Raw genomic sequence first — 15275 nt, forward strand, 5'->3', positions numbered from 1 at the left:
GGCATTGGAGATCATTTTAGCTGAACAGCCTATCATTTTTTGCACCTCTTTATAGGTTTTCCCCTCTCTAATCAACTTTTTAATCAAAGTACGCTGTTCTTCTGAACAATGTCTTGAACGACCCATTTTCCTCAGCTTTCAAATGCATGTTCAACAAGTGTTGGCTTCATCCTTAAATAGGGGCCACCTGATTCACACCTGTTTCTTCACAAAATTGATGACCTCAGTGATTGAATGCCACACTGCTATTTTTTTGAACACACCCCTTTCAACTAATTCAACTAATTGCCCAATTGCACAGCCTTAAGAGCGTGCATATCATGAATGCTGGCTCTTGTTTGTTTTCTGACAATCTACTGAACCTACTGGTAACTTGTTTGCCACGTAGCAATAAAAAAATATACGAAAAACCTTGATTATTCTGGTTAGTCACATTGTACTGCTATTATTTTGAACAATACTGTATGTGGTATTGTATTGTTTTTAAAATTGTATTTATTGTTCAACAAAGCAGCAATTTAGTGACTGCATCATTTTGGTCGACTTTGTAATGTTAATGAAAAAATATATTATGAAAAATATAATTTATTTTTCCTCTGATTTGGGGATGAAATATTACCCAGATACGTTCTTGTGGAATTGATCCATGATGTTTCTGAACTTGTATTTGATTTTTCTTTCATTTGGTCAGGTTTCGGAGTCACAGCTTCAGCAGAGAGCAGATAGAGGTTTTCTCATCCTCAACAGTGTGAACTGCTCTTGTTCAAGCTCATATCGGTGCAGGTTTACATCAATCACAAATAAAGCTAACCAAGCATATTCTCACAGCTGTAGCTTGTGCATGCAGTGTCATGTATACATATACATAAGTATGAATTGAAATGCATGATTGCACTGAACATTTCCCATTGTTATATAACAATACATTTATGTGAAATTATGATTTTCACCATAGCTTTAATCATCACTTCATGCACTTGTGCTTTATACTAATTAAAATATATATATATTAAAAATAGCCTCTGAAGATGAACTTTTATATATTTTTAAATAAAGATTTACAAGAATGATAAAATTATAAAAGAAAGCCATTGGTGCAACAGTTTTCAAGAAAAAAAAAAAGCATGAAACTAGAATAAAATGGGTTTTGTTTACGAGTGGACACTGTTCTTTGCATGTTCAGATATTCATACAACAAACCTTCTAGGGGCCATCAAAGCTTTGTGAAAATTGATAACATTCTGGCAGTGACTGTCAACTTTAAAAAACAAAATCAAACAAAAAACGCTGTAGGGGAAAGAGTTAAAATAGAAAAACTGGTTTTACAAATGCTAGAAATGTGTTTTTCAAATGACAAATCTCTATCAAGTAGCACACCCAGATTCCTAACTGACTGAGCAGACATTAAGTTATTATTTTAGTTTATTATATATGGAGACTTTTAGTTCAATAATTAACGCCTCTGAGTTAACTCTTTCCCTGCCAGCATTTGTTTTTCAGTTGCCAAACCATCGCCAGCGTTTTTGATGATTTTCACAAACATTTCATAGCCCCAAAATATTTCATATTTTGTATGAATATATGAATGTGCAACACATCAAAAAAAAAAAAGAACAGAGCCTGTACTAAAAAAAACACTGGTATGTAGGTACGTTTTGTAAAAAAAAGTAATAAAAAAAAAGGCTACATTTTGGGCAAAAGGCTGAGATAACTGCAAATTTATCAACTACTACATCTGGATCACATTCAGTAATATTATCAAAGCAAAGTGTGATGTGAAATGGCTTCCATTAGTTCTCCCAAAGCTTGTACAGGCCTTTAACATTTTCCAGATCCACATTTCACTCTGTAACATAAGGCAGATCTCATTTATATGTGGTTCGTGTTGATGATCACATTATTTTTCATATGCTCTCATATGAGATTGTTAGTTTCTGTCTTCATGAGATTGCTAGTTACTGTATTCCTGGCCTGTGTTTTTTGATCTGGACTTGTTCATGAGATGCGTAATTGTGCTCCTGAGGATATAACAGTGAAAACACAGAAAACTGAACATTTTTATTTAATAAATGCTTTGGGAAATTTGGTCAGAGGAATCAGTTATAGTGTGTTAGTAAAACTTTATTTTAGCTAAATAGTTAGTTTTGTCAGTCATCAAGGAAATATAGAGCTGAGTATCATCAGCTAACAGTGAAAACTAACACTGTGGTATTTCTAGCAATATTTCTCAAGGGTAGCATGTGAAGTGTAAAAACAATGGTCTTAGTGCTGAGCCTTGTGGTACACCGATGGAGATCAATGATACTGCTCCCTTTACTGCTACAAAATAATATTTAGTGCATATATTGTGTATATATTACCTTGTTAAATGACTAATCAACGTAGATCAGTGTAGGATGTATCAACTTTTGCAACACATAAGCATTTTTATTTAAGCTGTACACATCATTACAAAATGTACATTACAGGTGTCTTTTGTATGTCTCACTATGATGACTACATTTAAATGTATTCACTCTGCCCGTACATACTCTCTCTATTCCTGCAAATCACACTCTATACTTGGATATAGCTTTATATTGTTTTCTATACATGGTTGTTTACTATTCTGTGTATTTCATGTCAGAATTAGAAGCTTATACATGATTCATTCTTTCTTTTTCAAGTGATAATTTCAGGAAAATGTGCTGAATAATTCAATACAAAAAAAAAAAAAAAAAAAAAAACAGGCCTCGTAATGATCTAGCTTCCATCCAATTTGCTCTTTAATTTGGGCTGAAACATTAACAGGTTTTGCAAGATTCAACCAGAAACATGCAGTTTTTAATCCAATTAGCTCTGCGCTGTGAACAATATCACACGACTAATTTAAAGTAGACAAACTACTTCATATGCTACTCAATAATCAATCAATCAATCGATCACAAACAATCTTGGTGACTGACATTAGTTCATTCTGTAGAAAACACATTTAGTAAGCTAACTATAAATGTAAATGATTACATACATATAATGACTGCTGTAAGCAAACCTAATTAAAACAGAGCAAACACAAGTGCCAGGTCAATACTCTTATATTTGATATATTTGATCATTGCTCTTGAAGCTCTTCTGCTGTGAGTTATGAAGAGGATTAGTAACCGCTGGCTTGAGTAGTTCACCCAAAACTAGAAAAGTCCCTCATATTCTCAGCCTCGTGTCGTTCTAGTCCTGCTTTACTTTCCTCCATGAAACACACAAATCAAAGCGGTTAGTGGATGATTTACACTGCTTTTCCATGCAATAAAACGACACAGATCATAAAACCGGTGTATCATAAAAGAAGTCCCCAACACACAATGCCAAGTCGTACATAGCTTTGTGGAAGAAACAAACCCAACTAAAATCCACTATTCAAGTACTTAAATATCTCAAAGAACTATTTATTTGTCCTTTAATAATAATAATGAATGTGTATTAAAAACTGTGCATTCAGATGAGAATTAAGCACTACACATGACGGGGAAGATGTTCTGTGAATAATGACTTCAGTTTCATTCCTCACATACAGCTAGAAAAACCAAAACCAAAAACCAACTTCAGAAAACCATGAATACAGTGCACTAGTCATACGGACAACTTTTATGATACTTTTATGCCACTTTCTAAAACTAAACCAGAGCAGTATGAATTAACATCTATGACAATTTTAATTTCCTGGTGAACTACTCCTTTAAATTCTCCCTGTAGTTGAACTGCATTACAACATTGTGAAAAGAACCCAAAGCCTCAGACACATAGGACAAGGATGAACATGTGAAGGTGGTGATGCTGAAGTATTGTTAGGAACAGCACAGGACACCAGCAGGAGCTCAGAGCTGTGTTTGTGAGTCTCTAGTCATTTCTACTGCTTCCGACAGTTCGGCCAGCTGAGTCCTCCACACGCGGCCGTCACGATGATATACAGCACCACCTGAGAGCACAGGACAAAGCCCAGAACAACTGCTTATGTAACAGCAATGACTGCAAAAACAGGACCTTCTAAAAACAAAATGGCATTATAAAAACCAAACTGCAATATCAACATTTCATTTGGAGAACTCTGTGTCTTTGTGAAAGAAGTACAGTAAAGTGAGCCTGTAGATCCAAAATAACATCATAAGTCAAGTCACCTATATATATAAGTAAGTTGTCTTATCTGGTACGAAAACATGCACATAAACTAAAGAGGAAACACTTTTACCAAATAAATTCCTTAATTGAGCAATGTTTTGTCAAAGCGCTTCGTTATAATTAACTCCCAGAACTATGTTCCCGAGCAGCAGACTCCAAAAATAAAATACGTCTGCTCGCTCTACAGCTCATAATTCATAGTATACAAAACTCATTATATACAGAGCCTTCTCCTACTGCAGCTAATACTATTGTTCTCTGTGATATTTAATGAAAGTCAATCAGGAAGTGACTCACTGGATGGGATTGATGCTTTATTCAAAAATGACTCAGTACTAGACTCAGTACTAGACTCAGTACTATATAACAGACTGTACAGCAGAAGACTGAGTGAAAAATGTTGATGCAAGTTTTATTACATATCCTTCTTCCTTTGGTTTTATTCAGTGAAACGGTGTTTTTTGAACTTAATAATTACTGAATCATTATTTTCCTCTTTATCACTGTGCAGCCGCTTTTCTGCGGTTCGCTCCAGAACTTACCAGCACCACGATCACAACAATGATGGTTAACTTCAGGTTCTTCATACACATGGCGTGGGCCAGGTTACGGCTCGTTGTTTTAAAGGTGACAGACTGCACACACGAGAGGAATAATCATCACACACATCCCAGAGAGAGACCTGCACTACAGTTTAAAACAGACACTCACAGAATCCACCAGGTTCTCCGTTTTATCGATGAGCAGCTCGAGTCTCTCTCCTCTCTGAGCGACGAGATCTACAGCAGCACACACACAGACACACACGTTCACTCCAGAGTCACCGCTGACATCACTGATCACTGAACACAGAGACAGTCTCACCGATGTTTCGGACCATAATGCCCTTCAGGTCGTCCACGTGCATCTGTGCTTCTGTCACTCTGTCCGAGCCTTTGGGATCCGAGTGATGTTTCTAGTAATAACACAAGCACGTGTGTTTAATGACATACTGTCCTTCTGATAATATCATCAAAACACAATGTTTAACTGACTCATGGGTCAATGGATGCCTACAACACAGTGCAGCAGAAGCTGTTTGTTTTTTTGATGAAGTGTCACTTTTGTGGATCTACATTAGCATTATTAGCACTGGAGCTGCTCCGAGGAGACTGTGGTATGTTTACAGTAAATCACTGATGGACTGTGGGAAGTTCAGAAGGGCCTGCTAAACGTAGACTTCATAAACTACATGTTTCTCTAACTGGAGGGTCACAGATTAACACAGTCATGTGAAAGCGTTCAATAAAGCTCTTAATCCTGAGCACATGGCCCTCATCTACACCCTTTCAGTTAACTATTGAAACTCGCTGGTTTATTTTCTTCATCTGTACTCAGAAAGAAAGCACTGAAACAAAGTCTGATGTGCTGTGACTAAATAAAGGTGAATATAATCATTACTGGAGAAATGAGCAGTGATTGCACAATGTCTTCCCATCAGTGCTGTGATCAACCATGTTCAACTATGCATAAAAATAAAAAAAATCAGATTTCATAGAGCTTTAGTACTGTTAAAGTTTTAAAAAAAATAATTAGGATGATAAATCACTTTTGGATTATTAAAATTAACTATTAAGCATTACAATTTAATGCAGAAAAATTGAAAATTCAGAATTTATATTTTTCTTTTATGACAAAAAATCATTAGGATATTAAGTAAAGATCATGTTCCATGAAGATATTTTGTACATGTCAAATAAATAAAATTGTCTCAGGGTTAATAAAGAAAAGTAACTTGTAGTCACATTTTGAAGGTGATTAGTTAAAAATCATTAAAAGAAATGTAAAAGATTGAGAATTGGTCAAAGGTTCAGAAAAATATCAAGATTTTTTATTTTTTTTGCCAGATTGCCCAGCTCTAGTGCAAACCCCAGTCTAAGTTTAAATTCTCTTTCATGATCTCTCGGAGGAGAAATTAGTCATCAATCAAGAGAGTAGATCAACCGTACAGCCGTACAGTAGTGAGTGAGCAGTGTGTGTAGGAATGAGCAGGCGTGTGTTTAGCGTACCATCTGCGCCGCCAGCGTGCTGGAGAACTCACTGTTCATGGCGTAGGGCAGCGCGGTCTGAGCTCGAGAGCCGTAGGTGGTCTGGAAGCGCTTCTTCACCTCATTCAGGAACCCGAAGGCACGCGAGCGCTCGAACTCCTGCAGGAGACACACAGCTCAGAGATCACATCCTTTACTGACTCAGTCATCAGAAGACATTAGTTCAGTTCAGCAGAATATCATTAAAGGGACACTAAGCAGGAATTACTCCCATCTAGTGGTGAAATTGTATTTTGCATTCAAACTAATTTTGCTCTCCAGCGCCTCGCTTTTTCAAATGCGCGTTGCATCTACGGTAGGCGATATGTACCAAAAAGCTTTGACGGGATGTCTTCTAATAGCACTTCGTCGAGTTTTCCTTCAGGTGAACAGGTGTGTTATTTCAAACAAACTGCAACATGACAACTAACAAACGAATGTTACAGTATGAATTACTGACTGTGGAAAACATGAAATATTGTAATTAGTAGTTATGTCTAATTTATTCGTTATATTTTCTGAATTATATGCATTGTTAGATATAAAGAAAATATTATAATATAGACTGTAACACTGACTTACCTGTCGAGAAGAAAACTGGCCACTTCAGCGTCTCTTTTGAAATCTTTATCAAGCATTAGCTCTTTCCACCTAGAAAAAGCTTCCCCGACATTAACTCTTGTTTTCTGTAATCTACGGTCACGTTTCCTTTTACGTTCTATTTTTGACTGTTTTGGCGACGATGTTTTCTTCTCCTGTGGCGCGGCATATGTATGGTCCATAATAAGAATGCAATCCAGACTTTTAAACTTGCCGGTGCAGTTTCAAGCGCCTCTCACTGCTCTGCACCTGCGTTTCTGGCTCTGACCGAAAACGCGCTGTGGAAACGCGTTGGCTTAGTACTTTTTGTCCCTCTCTGCTATTATAGTTTTGCAAGATGGCGGAACTACATGGAAGCCTCCGTCGACCTACCCGTCCCATGTATATAAAGATAATAAATTCTTCATTTACAAGGATTAGTTTAAACATTGGCATAGGTATTTGTACACCATTGAGGGCATATTTATGAATAAAAATATTGATTTTAGATAATAAAATACCTAAAAAGTTACTTATTGTCCCTTTAAAAACTGTGTAACGTTTCAGACAGGACTGTTCTCATCTCGTTTGCTCTTTTATCACGTCACCTCCCAATAAACTAAGCTATGCAGTCTGTCCCAGAAACAGAACCGAGAGAAATAATAAGTTATAATATGAGATCAGAAATGCATCCCATAACTGTAAATGTGTTTGTAAGGAAGGTCGGCTAATGTAACGTAATATAGTAGATTAGTACAACGCAGATATTAAACGGCTAAATTCAGTAAACACCTTACTGATGATGTGTATTTTGTGTAGACAGATGAACCCAGAATATAAACACACTGAAGGGGTTAAAGCAGAACAGATCCGGAGTCTGAACTTTATTCCAGAGCGCAGCACATGCTAAGCATTCAATGACTGTGGCAATTTAACATTTGAAAGGATACTATGACAAAGTTATCGCTTTCCTTATTTAAACTGATTTTTATTCTCTTTTTCAGGTTGACCTAAAGATTGAAAGCTGTATACACTTGGAAAATTAAGAGCTGTATCACCTCTTATCGACTCTAGGGGTGTGACAATACACTCATGAGATGAGACAAAATACTGATCCTTCGTTCACTACAACATGACGATATTTTAATACTATTCATAAGAAATTCTAAATGACAAAATAGAAGCTGTGCAGATGAGCGAACCGTTGATAAAGGAGCTCAGATACTCACGTCATCAGTGATGCACAGATACACGATCCTCTCGTGGCAGATGTAGTGGAAGAGATAGCTGTAACACACACACACACACACATCGTGAGAGCGGGTCTCGGTCGACTCACAGCTCACAGATCGGTGTCAGACGAGACGCACCTGCCGTGGGAATACGTCAGCCGGTTGTTCTCAGACGGGATCTTGGCCAGGATCTGCTCCGTCACCTCCAGGAAGTTTCCAGAGAAGCAGGCGTGTTTAGCCAGAACAGTGGATCCTCGAGCCACCACCGCAAACAGGATCGCCATCGCCACACACACAGCTGATCCCACACTGACACACACACACACCACAGAGAGCACTAATGAAAGTCTATTTTATGTACATCGAGGAACTGTGATTTGCAAGACAGAGCCAGCATGACAGGACCCAAAACAGAGAAGGAAATCATCTCTGAGGGAGATCCCTGACCCATGGCCTTTCGGACAGTAACTAGTTACAGTAATATTACTTTTCTTGTACCTAACTAGTGGTGTAACTGATTACTAATAAGCTTTCAGTAATAATATTAGAGTTACCATCCATAAAACAGCTCGTTATTTTGATGTTATACTCTGGTGTTAGAAAATTACACTTTTCTCATGAGCTTATATGATTTCTTTTGATTAAATACTTCATGGAATATCATCATATAAGGGTATAACAGGGAAACTATAGCTACAATTATCTTCAAGCTACACGTGAACATTAAAGGGCAAGGTCTATCCAAGAGTTCATCGTTTTGGGAGTTAATTGTTATATATCCATTAAATGTCAGACCTGAGGACAGCAGTGATTAACTGTTGGTTTAGAAAGACTTCTATAAGACACAGAACAGAAGGAACACTGAATTCATGTAGACATTAATCAAACAAGAATACAGACACTGTGGGACATATTAACTGAACTAATATAAGAAGAAAGAGTAACGTATATGATACTTTTTAGTGAGTAACGCAGTATTGTGATGCATTAACTGTTAAAGTAACTTCCCCCACACCGTTGATCAACAGTGTTTCACATCGACAGCATCAAGAACTCGAGGGAGATTGAGTAACTTCCCTCTCCGAGAGTCTGAGCTGATGTACTGAATGATCTGATAGTGCTGCGAATATCATGATCTCTAAAAGATCCAATCTAACGCCACACAGCACCGAGCTGTGTCCGGATCACACTAGACTATATCATCATCTGCACTGTCAGGCTGTACTGGACAAACGTGTGTTTGTGTGTCTAATAAACAACACTAAAGCCTGATGCTAGCTCTCAGCGTGTATTAATGTAACGTTATATTAGCTAGCACTGTGACGTTCATCAATCATCACCGGAGTGTTGTGAGTGTTATTATATGCGCTGCTGAGGTTAATAAGCGAGCTACAGTGATCGTGAGACACGAACACGATCAGAACTGACCGTGAACAGATCAATCGCGAGCGGCTTCATCGATCGGTTAACGGTTACCTGAACTGCTGACGATGAAGCGCCGCTCTTGTCGATGTCTTTGAGGCGCAGTGGCATAAACGACACTTTCATTTCCTCACAAACATGGTTGAAATCATAAATAAACACCACAGTTAAAAATAACACCGGTCTGTGCCAAGTCGAAAAAATCAACAAACGTCACTGACTGTGTTCCGCGTTGCGTCACTTACGTGCGACCACGAGACTTCCGCTTTGCGTCACACACGCGCGCGCACACGGTAGACGTTTGTGTGTTAATAATCAATACATAAAGCACACACCGAAATTAAAATGTAAAAAACCTACCATAAATAACTGATAAGTTGTAAATGACAAATACACAAGAAATGACTTAAAACTAAACCTAAAAAGTTGTAAATGAACATTATCTGTTGACACTGTGACAAGTCAAAACCAGTTAGTTAACTGGATTCTTGCTTGGATTCAAGATTTGTATTCGTCACATACAGAATTATATATAGCATATATAACCAGCAGTGAAATGTGAGTAATGAAACATTTCCCCAAAAATAACAAATTTGCAATGTATTGTTTAGTACTATATATTTAACAGTTAGATGCAGTAGATGCATTATTTGAGCGTTTTCTTCATCGATTTGTTTTATGCATCTTTCTACAGGTGTGTGTGTGATATAAAAATAAGGCAATCTTTAACAAACAGCCAGAGTTTTATAAAAATGTAAATCATTTTAAAAACTCAATATAGAAATATTGATAATAATCAGAATCACTTTATATTGTGTTAATTCTACTGCTGTCAAACCATTAATCACAATGAATCCCATCCAGAGAAACGAGTCACAGAATGAGCTCTGATCAGATCTGAACAGCATCTGATTCACGAACACGTGGAAGTGAACCCTTTAATTATAAACACATTTAATCATTTATCAGATGCCTTTATCCCAGCGACTTACAGATGAGGACATCAGAAGCAATCCAAACCATCAAAAGAGCAATGATATATAAGTGCTATAACCAGTCTCAGTTAGCTTAACACAGTACAGGAAAGGGCTAGTGTGGTCAGATTGTGAGTTAAAACTTTGTCACACAGACTCAACATCCGTAACTCAGCAATGGCTCGGAGGGTGATATTTAAAGAGACATGCAAAGCATTATTTGAATAAAGATAGAGCTGGAAAAACATGATTCTGGTCTATACATAGCACAGATGATAATATAAACCAGGGCCTTGTCTGTCAGCACAGATATACAGTGTGAAAATATGATCTGTAATATCAACAAAGCCTTGTATCTGTGAAGAGTCAATGAATGATGTGTTAAATGTGAAGAGAAGCACGCAGGTAACTCTCACTGTTAATATATACACTACTGAGAGTGAGTGAAGAATCAGTCAACACGTCCTTCTGGTGTGTTTATATCCTCACGAGCTGCGTTCACACTGCAGATGTGCTCTGAATATAAACCTCACACACTCTCAGATCACTGGGATCTTCATCAGTGCAGCTCAGAATAAAGAGAGGTGTGGACCGTGAGGAGAAACACTGGATCTGATCCAGTGAAGACCTGCTGAAGACATGTTCAGGAATAAATCATCACAGATCACCACTGTTTCTTATAGCATTTATTATGACAACAATGTGAAAAATATGAATCCAAAACATATCTGTGATTACTTCATCTGAAAATGAACTCCTCGTGTGATCTTATTACATGCATTTCTCTCAGAAAGACAAACTAAATCAAAACTGGTTCTCCTCGATGTGAGATTGGTAAGGTTTTAGTGCACCAGCACAAGCCGTTTACAAGTGTTAATGAACATAATATAACACACATCCATGCTACAGGAGCATGCCTTCATCCTGATCTTCATCACATGGGTTCCTCTTTATCCTTGAACGCTTGCATCCGTACCTGTTTAACACAGACATTAATGCATCTGCAGAATCAGTGTCTGAGAACCACCAAATCACACATGACAACATTCATTTCAATTCAGCATAATAACACTAAATCATTATTTTAGTTAGTGTCTGTCAGGACTAACCTCGAAGGTGTGCAGCACGTGTTTGCAGACTTCAGTCAGGTTATTCAGACCGCTGCGCAGGGGTTCAGACGCCGCCATCCCATCTGCACAACACCACACAGATCAGGAACACAGATCAGGACACAGTCATAGGCTACAACCAACTGTATTCAATGCATTGTGCCCAATTATATATATATCTGACTGGAATCCGTGCTGTCCTCAGCGTCTGCTCTGATGTGTTCAGGGAAGTAAACATGCGTTCAGCTACACAACAGAGATCAGGGCAGGTTTGTCCACTAGGATCATTTTAAAAAAGCTTAATAATAGTTTGAAATCTACTTCTGTCTTTGAAAGACTGATAAAATGTAGCATTTGCAGAATTTGAACATTCAATATTATTATTGAAATATATTTTATGCTTTCACTGATTTTTAACATCTCATCTAAAATGAATTTTTATTCTCAAAACCATGACAGTAAACTCTGACTCTGATTGTACATCCATTATGAACAAAGAGGAGTTTCTCCGTGTCTGGAGAGCGTCAGCGCGGATCATTTCAGAAAGATAACAGCTGTAACACCAGCATTAAAGACGTTTTATAATAAGTTGAGCTCAAAACTCACTCTTAGTCAGCAGCGTGTGTTTGAAATAATCCGATCTGATGTGGATTATAATCACCATACAAGGCAGAAATATTTATAAGCGATGTAAAAGACTATGCACGCTAAACATTAATGTTACCATAGTAAACATGGTAAATATGACCGCTTGAAGAAATCAGACGTCAGCTTCTTATTCTCTATCACAATCGTGTATTTATTAAGTAACTTATATTATCTGTCACAAGCCTCGTCTCGAGAGTTTAGCTCATGTTGCCTATCATAAAAAAATATTAATATTAAATAAAAGCTTTTATAAAAATAGAGATATTATCATTCATTCTTAATGTGACGTATAGGCTACAAATAAACAGAAACAGACTCGACTGCATAAGCAGGCTATTTTCATGAGCATTAAAAATAAATAAATAAGATAGAAATACATTTATTTCTTTGTGATTCATTTCGAGTCCTGATAAATTAAATCATTACGACCAATGTATCACTTATTCTACTATAATAAAACACTGATGCTTTTGAATGTGAATATATAACAAAGCATGCAAACAAACGGCTCTTTTATCATGTTCGTTTTGTGATCGCACTAGTTCCAGTGACTTATTTCTTAGTTTTCTGATAACTTCTCTTTGATGGTGTAATGATGGGGTTTCGTGACGTTGTTTCTGAGAGGCGTGTAAAGGACGTGTTTTAGTGAAGCTTCAGGCTCGACTGTGGAAATGTGTCTAGTGTCTCACCTCGCGTCTGAATGCGGAAGTTGATCTTGCTCTCGGACGGGTGTGTGATGCTGTAGCCACAGAACTCCACGTCCTGACTGAAGAAACACACACACACACACAGATTCATTAAACACACCTGCTTTACATGCTCTTTTATAGCTAATTTAAGTTTTTATTATTATTATTATTATTACATGTACAGACACACACAAATAAATAAATCTTGTTGCAACATTTGACAAAATAGAAGATCAAATATATCTGGTCATAATCCCAGGTAATAGAAGACAGATCTAGACTGTATTGTCTGATTAGAGCTCAAATGTTTATTATGTATATAAACACACACACAGTTTATATTAAGAAAACATTATTATATTTACTATTATATATAAATATATTTAATATATAATCATAACACATTTTTATTAAATATACACTACCGGTCATAAGTTTGGGATCAGAAGCATTTTATTGTTTTTTACAGAAGTCTCTTCTGCTCATAAAGGAAAAATAAAAAATACAGGAAAAATATAATATTGTGAAATATTATTACGATTTAAAATAAAGTTTTTCTATGTGAATCTCTTTTCAAGTGTATTTTAATTGCATATAATTTTATTTGTATTTTTTAGTGTATGTCTATTTTAATACACATTAAAGTGTAATGTATTTCTGTGATGCTCTGCTGTATTTTCAGCATCATTCCTCCAGTCTTCAGTGTCACATGATCTTCAGAAATCATGAAAATCTTTCTCTTTAAAGGAGAAACCATTATTTTACATTCTAATAACATTAGCAGGATTGGTGTTTTTGATCAGATAGATGATCTCTCATGGATGTGAGCGGTGTCTGACCTCTTCATGATCATGTACCGGAGAGAGTTCCCCAGCGTGTGATCCTCTTCATGAAGCACAAAGGTCACACAGCCCTCGTCTGCTCCGTCCGAGCGCACCTGGAGCACAAACACAGCACCAGAACACATCACCTACACCCCTCTCACCTCCAGCAGAAGATAGTGATGAAAGATCATCTCCAGACACATCACACCTCTCAGTATCTTCTATCAACTGCTCTTGATGTTTATTATCACGTCTCATAAGGCCCCTCGAGGGTTAACACATGAAAGTACTGTAACCTGTGCTGCACTGTTCTAAAAACACTTAGGCTACAGTTTTATAAAGTAAAAGTTAATACTGCTAAATTCGAAATAGAAATTAATGAAAACTAAAGCACAAACTAAACGTTAGCACATTCGTTCATCTGCACATACATAGTAATATTATATTTTAGCATATGATTAACAGAAAGTACAGTGACTGTATGAAGATCTGTACAGTGTACACTTATTTAGAAATGTCTGATTCTTCACAGACATCTAGAGACAGGTAAATCATGACTTTAATCTGTCTTTTATCTTATTGACAGACTAGATTTTTTAAGTAACGTCTATCTACAAACAGTATTTGTTTTCTGTTTTAAGTCATGTGTTCGAGTTAAACACTATTAATGTAATGTACTTGTGTTTGTGTTCATGTAATGTGTATCTGTTCTAGAAACACGATGAACTGCAGCGACTCTACTATAACAACACTCACACATCTGACCCAGAGGTGATGGCTTTCATACTGTCATGTAATACAATCGTAAAACAGAATGCGTGAATAATGAAGTTTGATTTACCATCTCCAGCGCGTGTTTCGGTGCGGGCTCCGCCATGTTGCCGCTGCGCGTCCTACTGCGCATGCGCGGCTCTGACTCTGACTCCGTCCTACTGCGCATGCGCGGCTCTGACTCCACCTGAGCTAAACAGCAGCAGATTGAGTTGTGAGTTTGAACTTGTAGTCCGACAACTATGAAACTCTGTTGCGTTGTTGTTCTTCGTCTTGGTGCTTGTAAGGAAAGGCATACAGTTTGCTGTTTGTAATGTTTTTGTTTGTTTGTTTTTAAACCCACACGTTTAACAAATGACAGTGTGGAGCAACAATGAAAGTGTGTAGTTTGAGGGTCTGTGTGATTGTTGTGTATCTGTGTCCCTGGAGCAGGGCCCTGCTGGCTTAAAATAGACATAACAACAAATAAATAAAGAAATAAACAAAGCCCTTAATTTAGAACCTCGTGATATTTTACTTTGTTTTCAAAACCCATCTTTTTCTGATAAAGTATATTATTAATCTGTTAATTATCTTAGCAACGTTTTATCAAATAAGATGCTTATATAAACAATACACATTCTAAAGCTTTTCAAATGTATGTAACTGTCCTAATATATGTATTCTTTATCCTGTTTTTTTTTCTTTCTTTCTTATTTTTATTGTTTTTGTTTTTGTTTGCATGTACGTTTGTATTCAGTTCTCATTTTTGTATTTGTTGTTATGTTTTGCATGAGATGTGCAATGTTTCCCTTTTCACATTATGTCTT

General features: G+C 36.9%; 2 protein-coding genes across 2 annotated transcripts; both read right to left on the reverse strand.

The window, feature by feature from the left end:
* Window positions 1-2406: 2406 nt before the first annotated feature.
* sybl1 (synaptobrevin-like 1) lies at window positions 2407-9711 on the reverse strand. The gene is made up of 8 exons (XM_052574507.1): window positions 9506-9711; window positions 8168-8338; window positions 8027-8084; window positions 6201-6338; window positions 5017-5107; window positions 4864-4931; window positions 4695-4787; window positions 2407-3952 (listed from the first exon to the last, which is right to left on the reverse strand). Exons 2-8 carry the CDS (start codon window positions 8311-8313, stop codon window positions 3884-3886), a joined length of 663 nt encoding a protein of 220 aa, XP_052430467.1. The 5' UTR covers window positions 8314-8338; window positions 9506-9711; the 3' UTR covers window positions 2407-3883.
* Window positions 9712-11096: 1385 nt separating this feature from the next.
* On the reverse strand, window positions 11097-14658 carry polr1d (RNA polymerase I and III subunit D). The gene is made up of 5 exons (XM_052574509.1): window positions 14537-14658; window positions 13711-13808; window positions 12872-12948; window positions 11535-11617; window positions 11097-11401 (listed from the first exon to the last, which is right to left on the reverse strand). Exons 1-5 carry the CDS (start codon window positions 14633-14635, stop codon window positions 11360-11362), a joined length of 399 nt encoding a protein of 132 aa, XP_052430469.1. The 5' UTR covers window positions 14636-14658; the 3' UTR covers window positions 11097-11359.
* Between the last annotated feature and the right edge of the window lie 617 nt (window positions 14659-15275).

Source organism: Carassius gibelio, chromosome B14 (genome assembly GCF_023724105.1).
Source record: "Carassius gibelio isolate Cgi1373 ecotype wild population from Czech Republic chromosome B14, carGib1.2-hapl.c, whole genome shotgun sequence".
Classification (NCBI taxonomy): Eukaryota; Metazoa; Chordata; class Actinopteri; order Cypriniformes; family Cyprinidae; genus Carassius; species Carassius gibelio.

What these genes read in the sequence shown, in the direction of transcription:
- sybl1 (XM_052574507.1), bottom strand. Translation starts at nt 8,313, where the DNA reads ATGGCGATCCTGTTTGCGGTGGTGGCTCGAGGATCCACTGTTCTGGCT. An exon ending in ATCTGTGCATCACTGATGAC is followed by an intron (nt 6,339 to 8,026) that starts GTGAGTATCTGA and finishes TGTCTCCTGCAG; the next exon opens with GAGTTCGAGCGCTCGCGTGC. An exon ending in GCACGCTGGCGGCGCAGATG is followed by an intron (nt 5,108 to 6,200) that starts GTACGCTAAACA and finishes TGTTATTACTAG; the next exon opens with AAACATCACTCGGATCCCAA.
- polr1d (XM_052574509.1), bottom strand. Translation starts at nt 14,635, where the DNA reads ATGCGCAGTAGGACGGAGTCAGAGTCAGAGCCGCGCATGCGCAGTAGG. An exon ending in CGAAACACGCGCTGGAGATG is followed by an intron (nt 13,809 to 14,536) that starts GTAAATCAAACT and finishes TTTGTGCTCCAG; the next exon opens with GTGCGCTCGGACGGAGCAGA. An exon ending in ACGTGCTGCACACCTTCGAG is followed by an intron (nt 11,402 to 11,534) that starts GTTAGTCCTGAC and finishes TGTGTTAAACAG; the next exon opens with GTACGGATGCAAGCGTTCAA.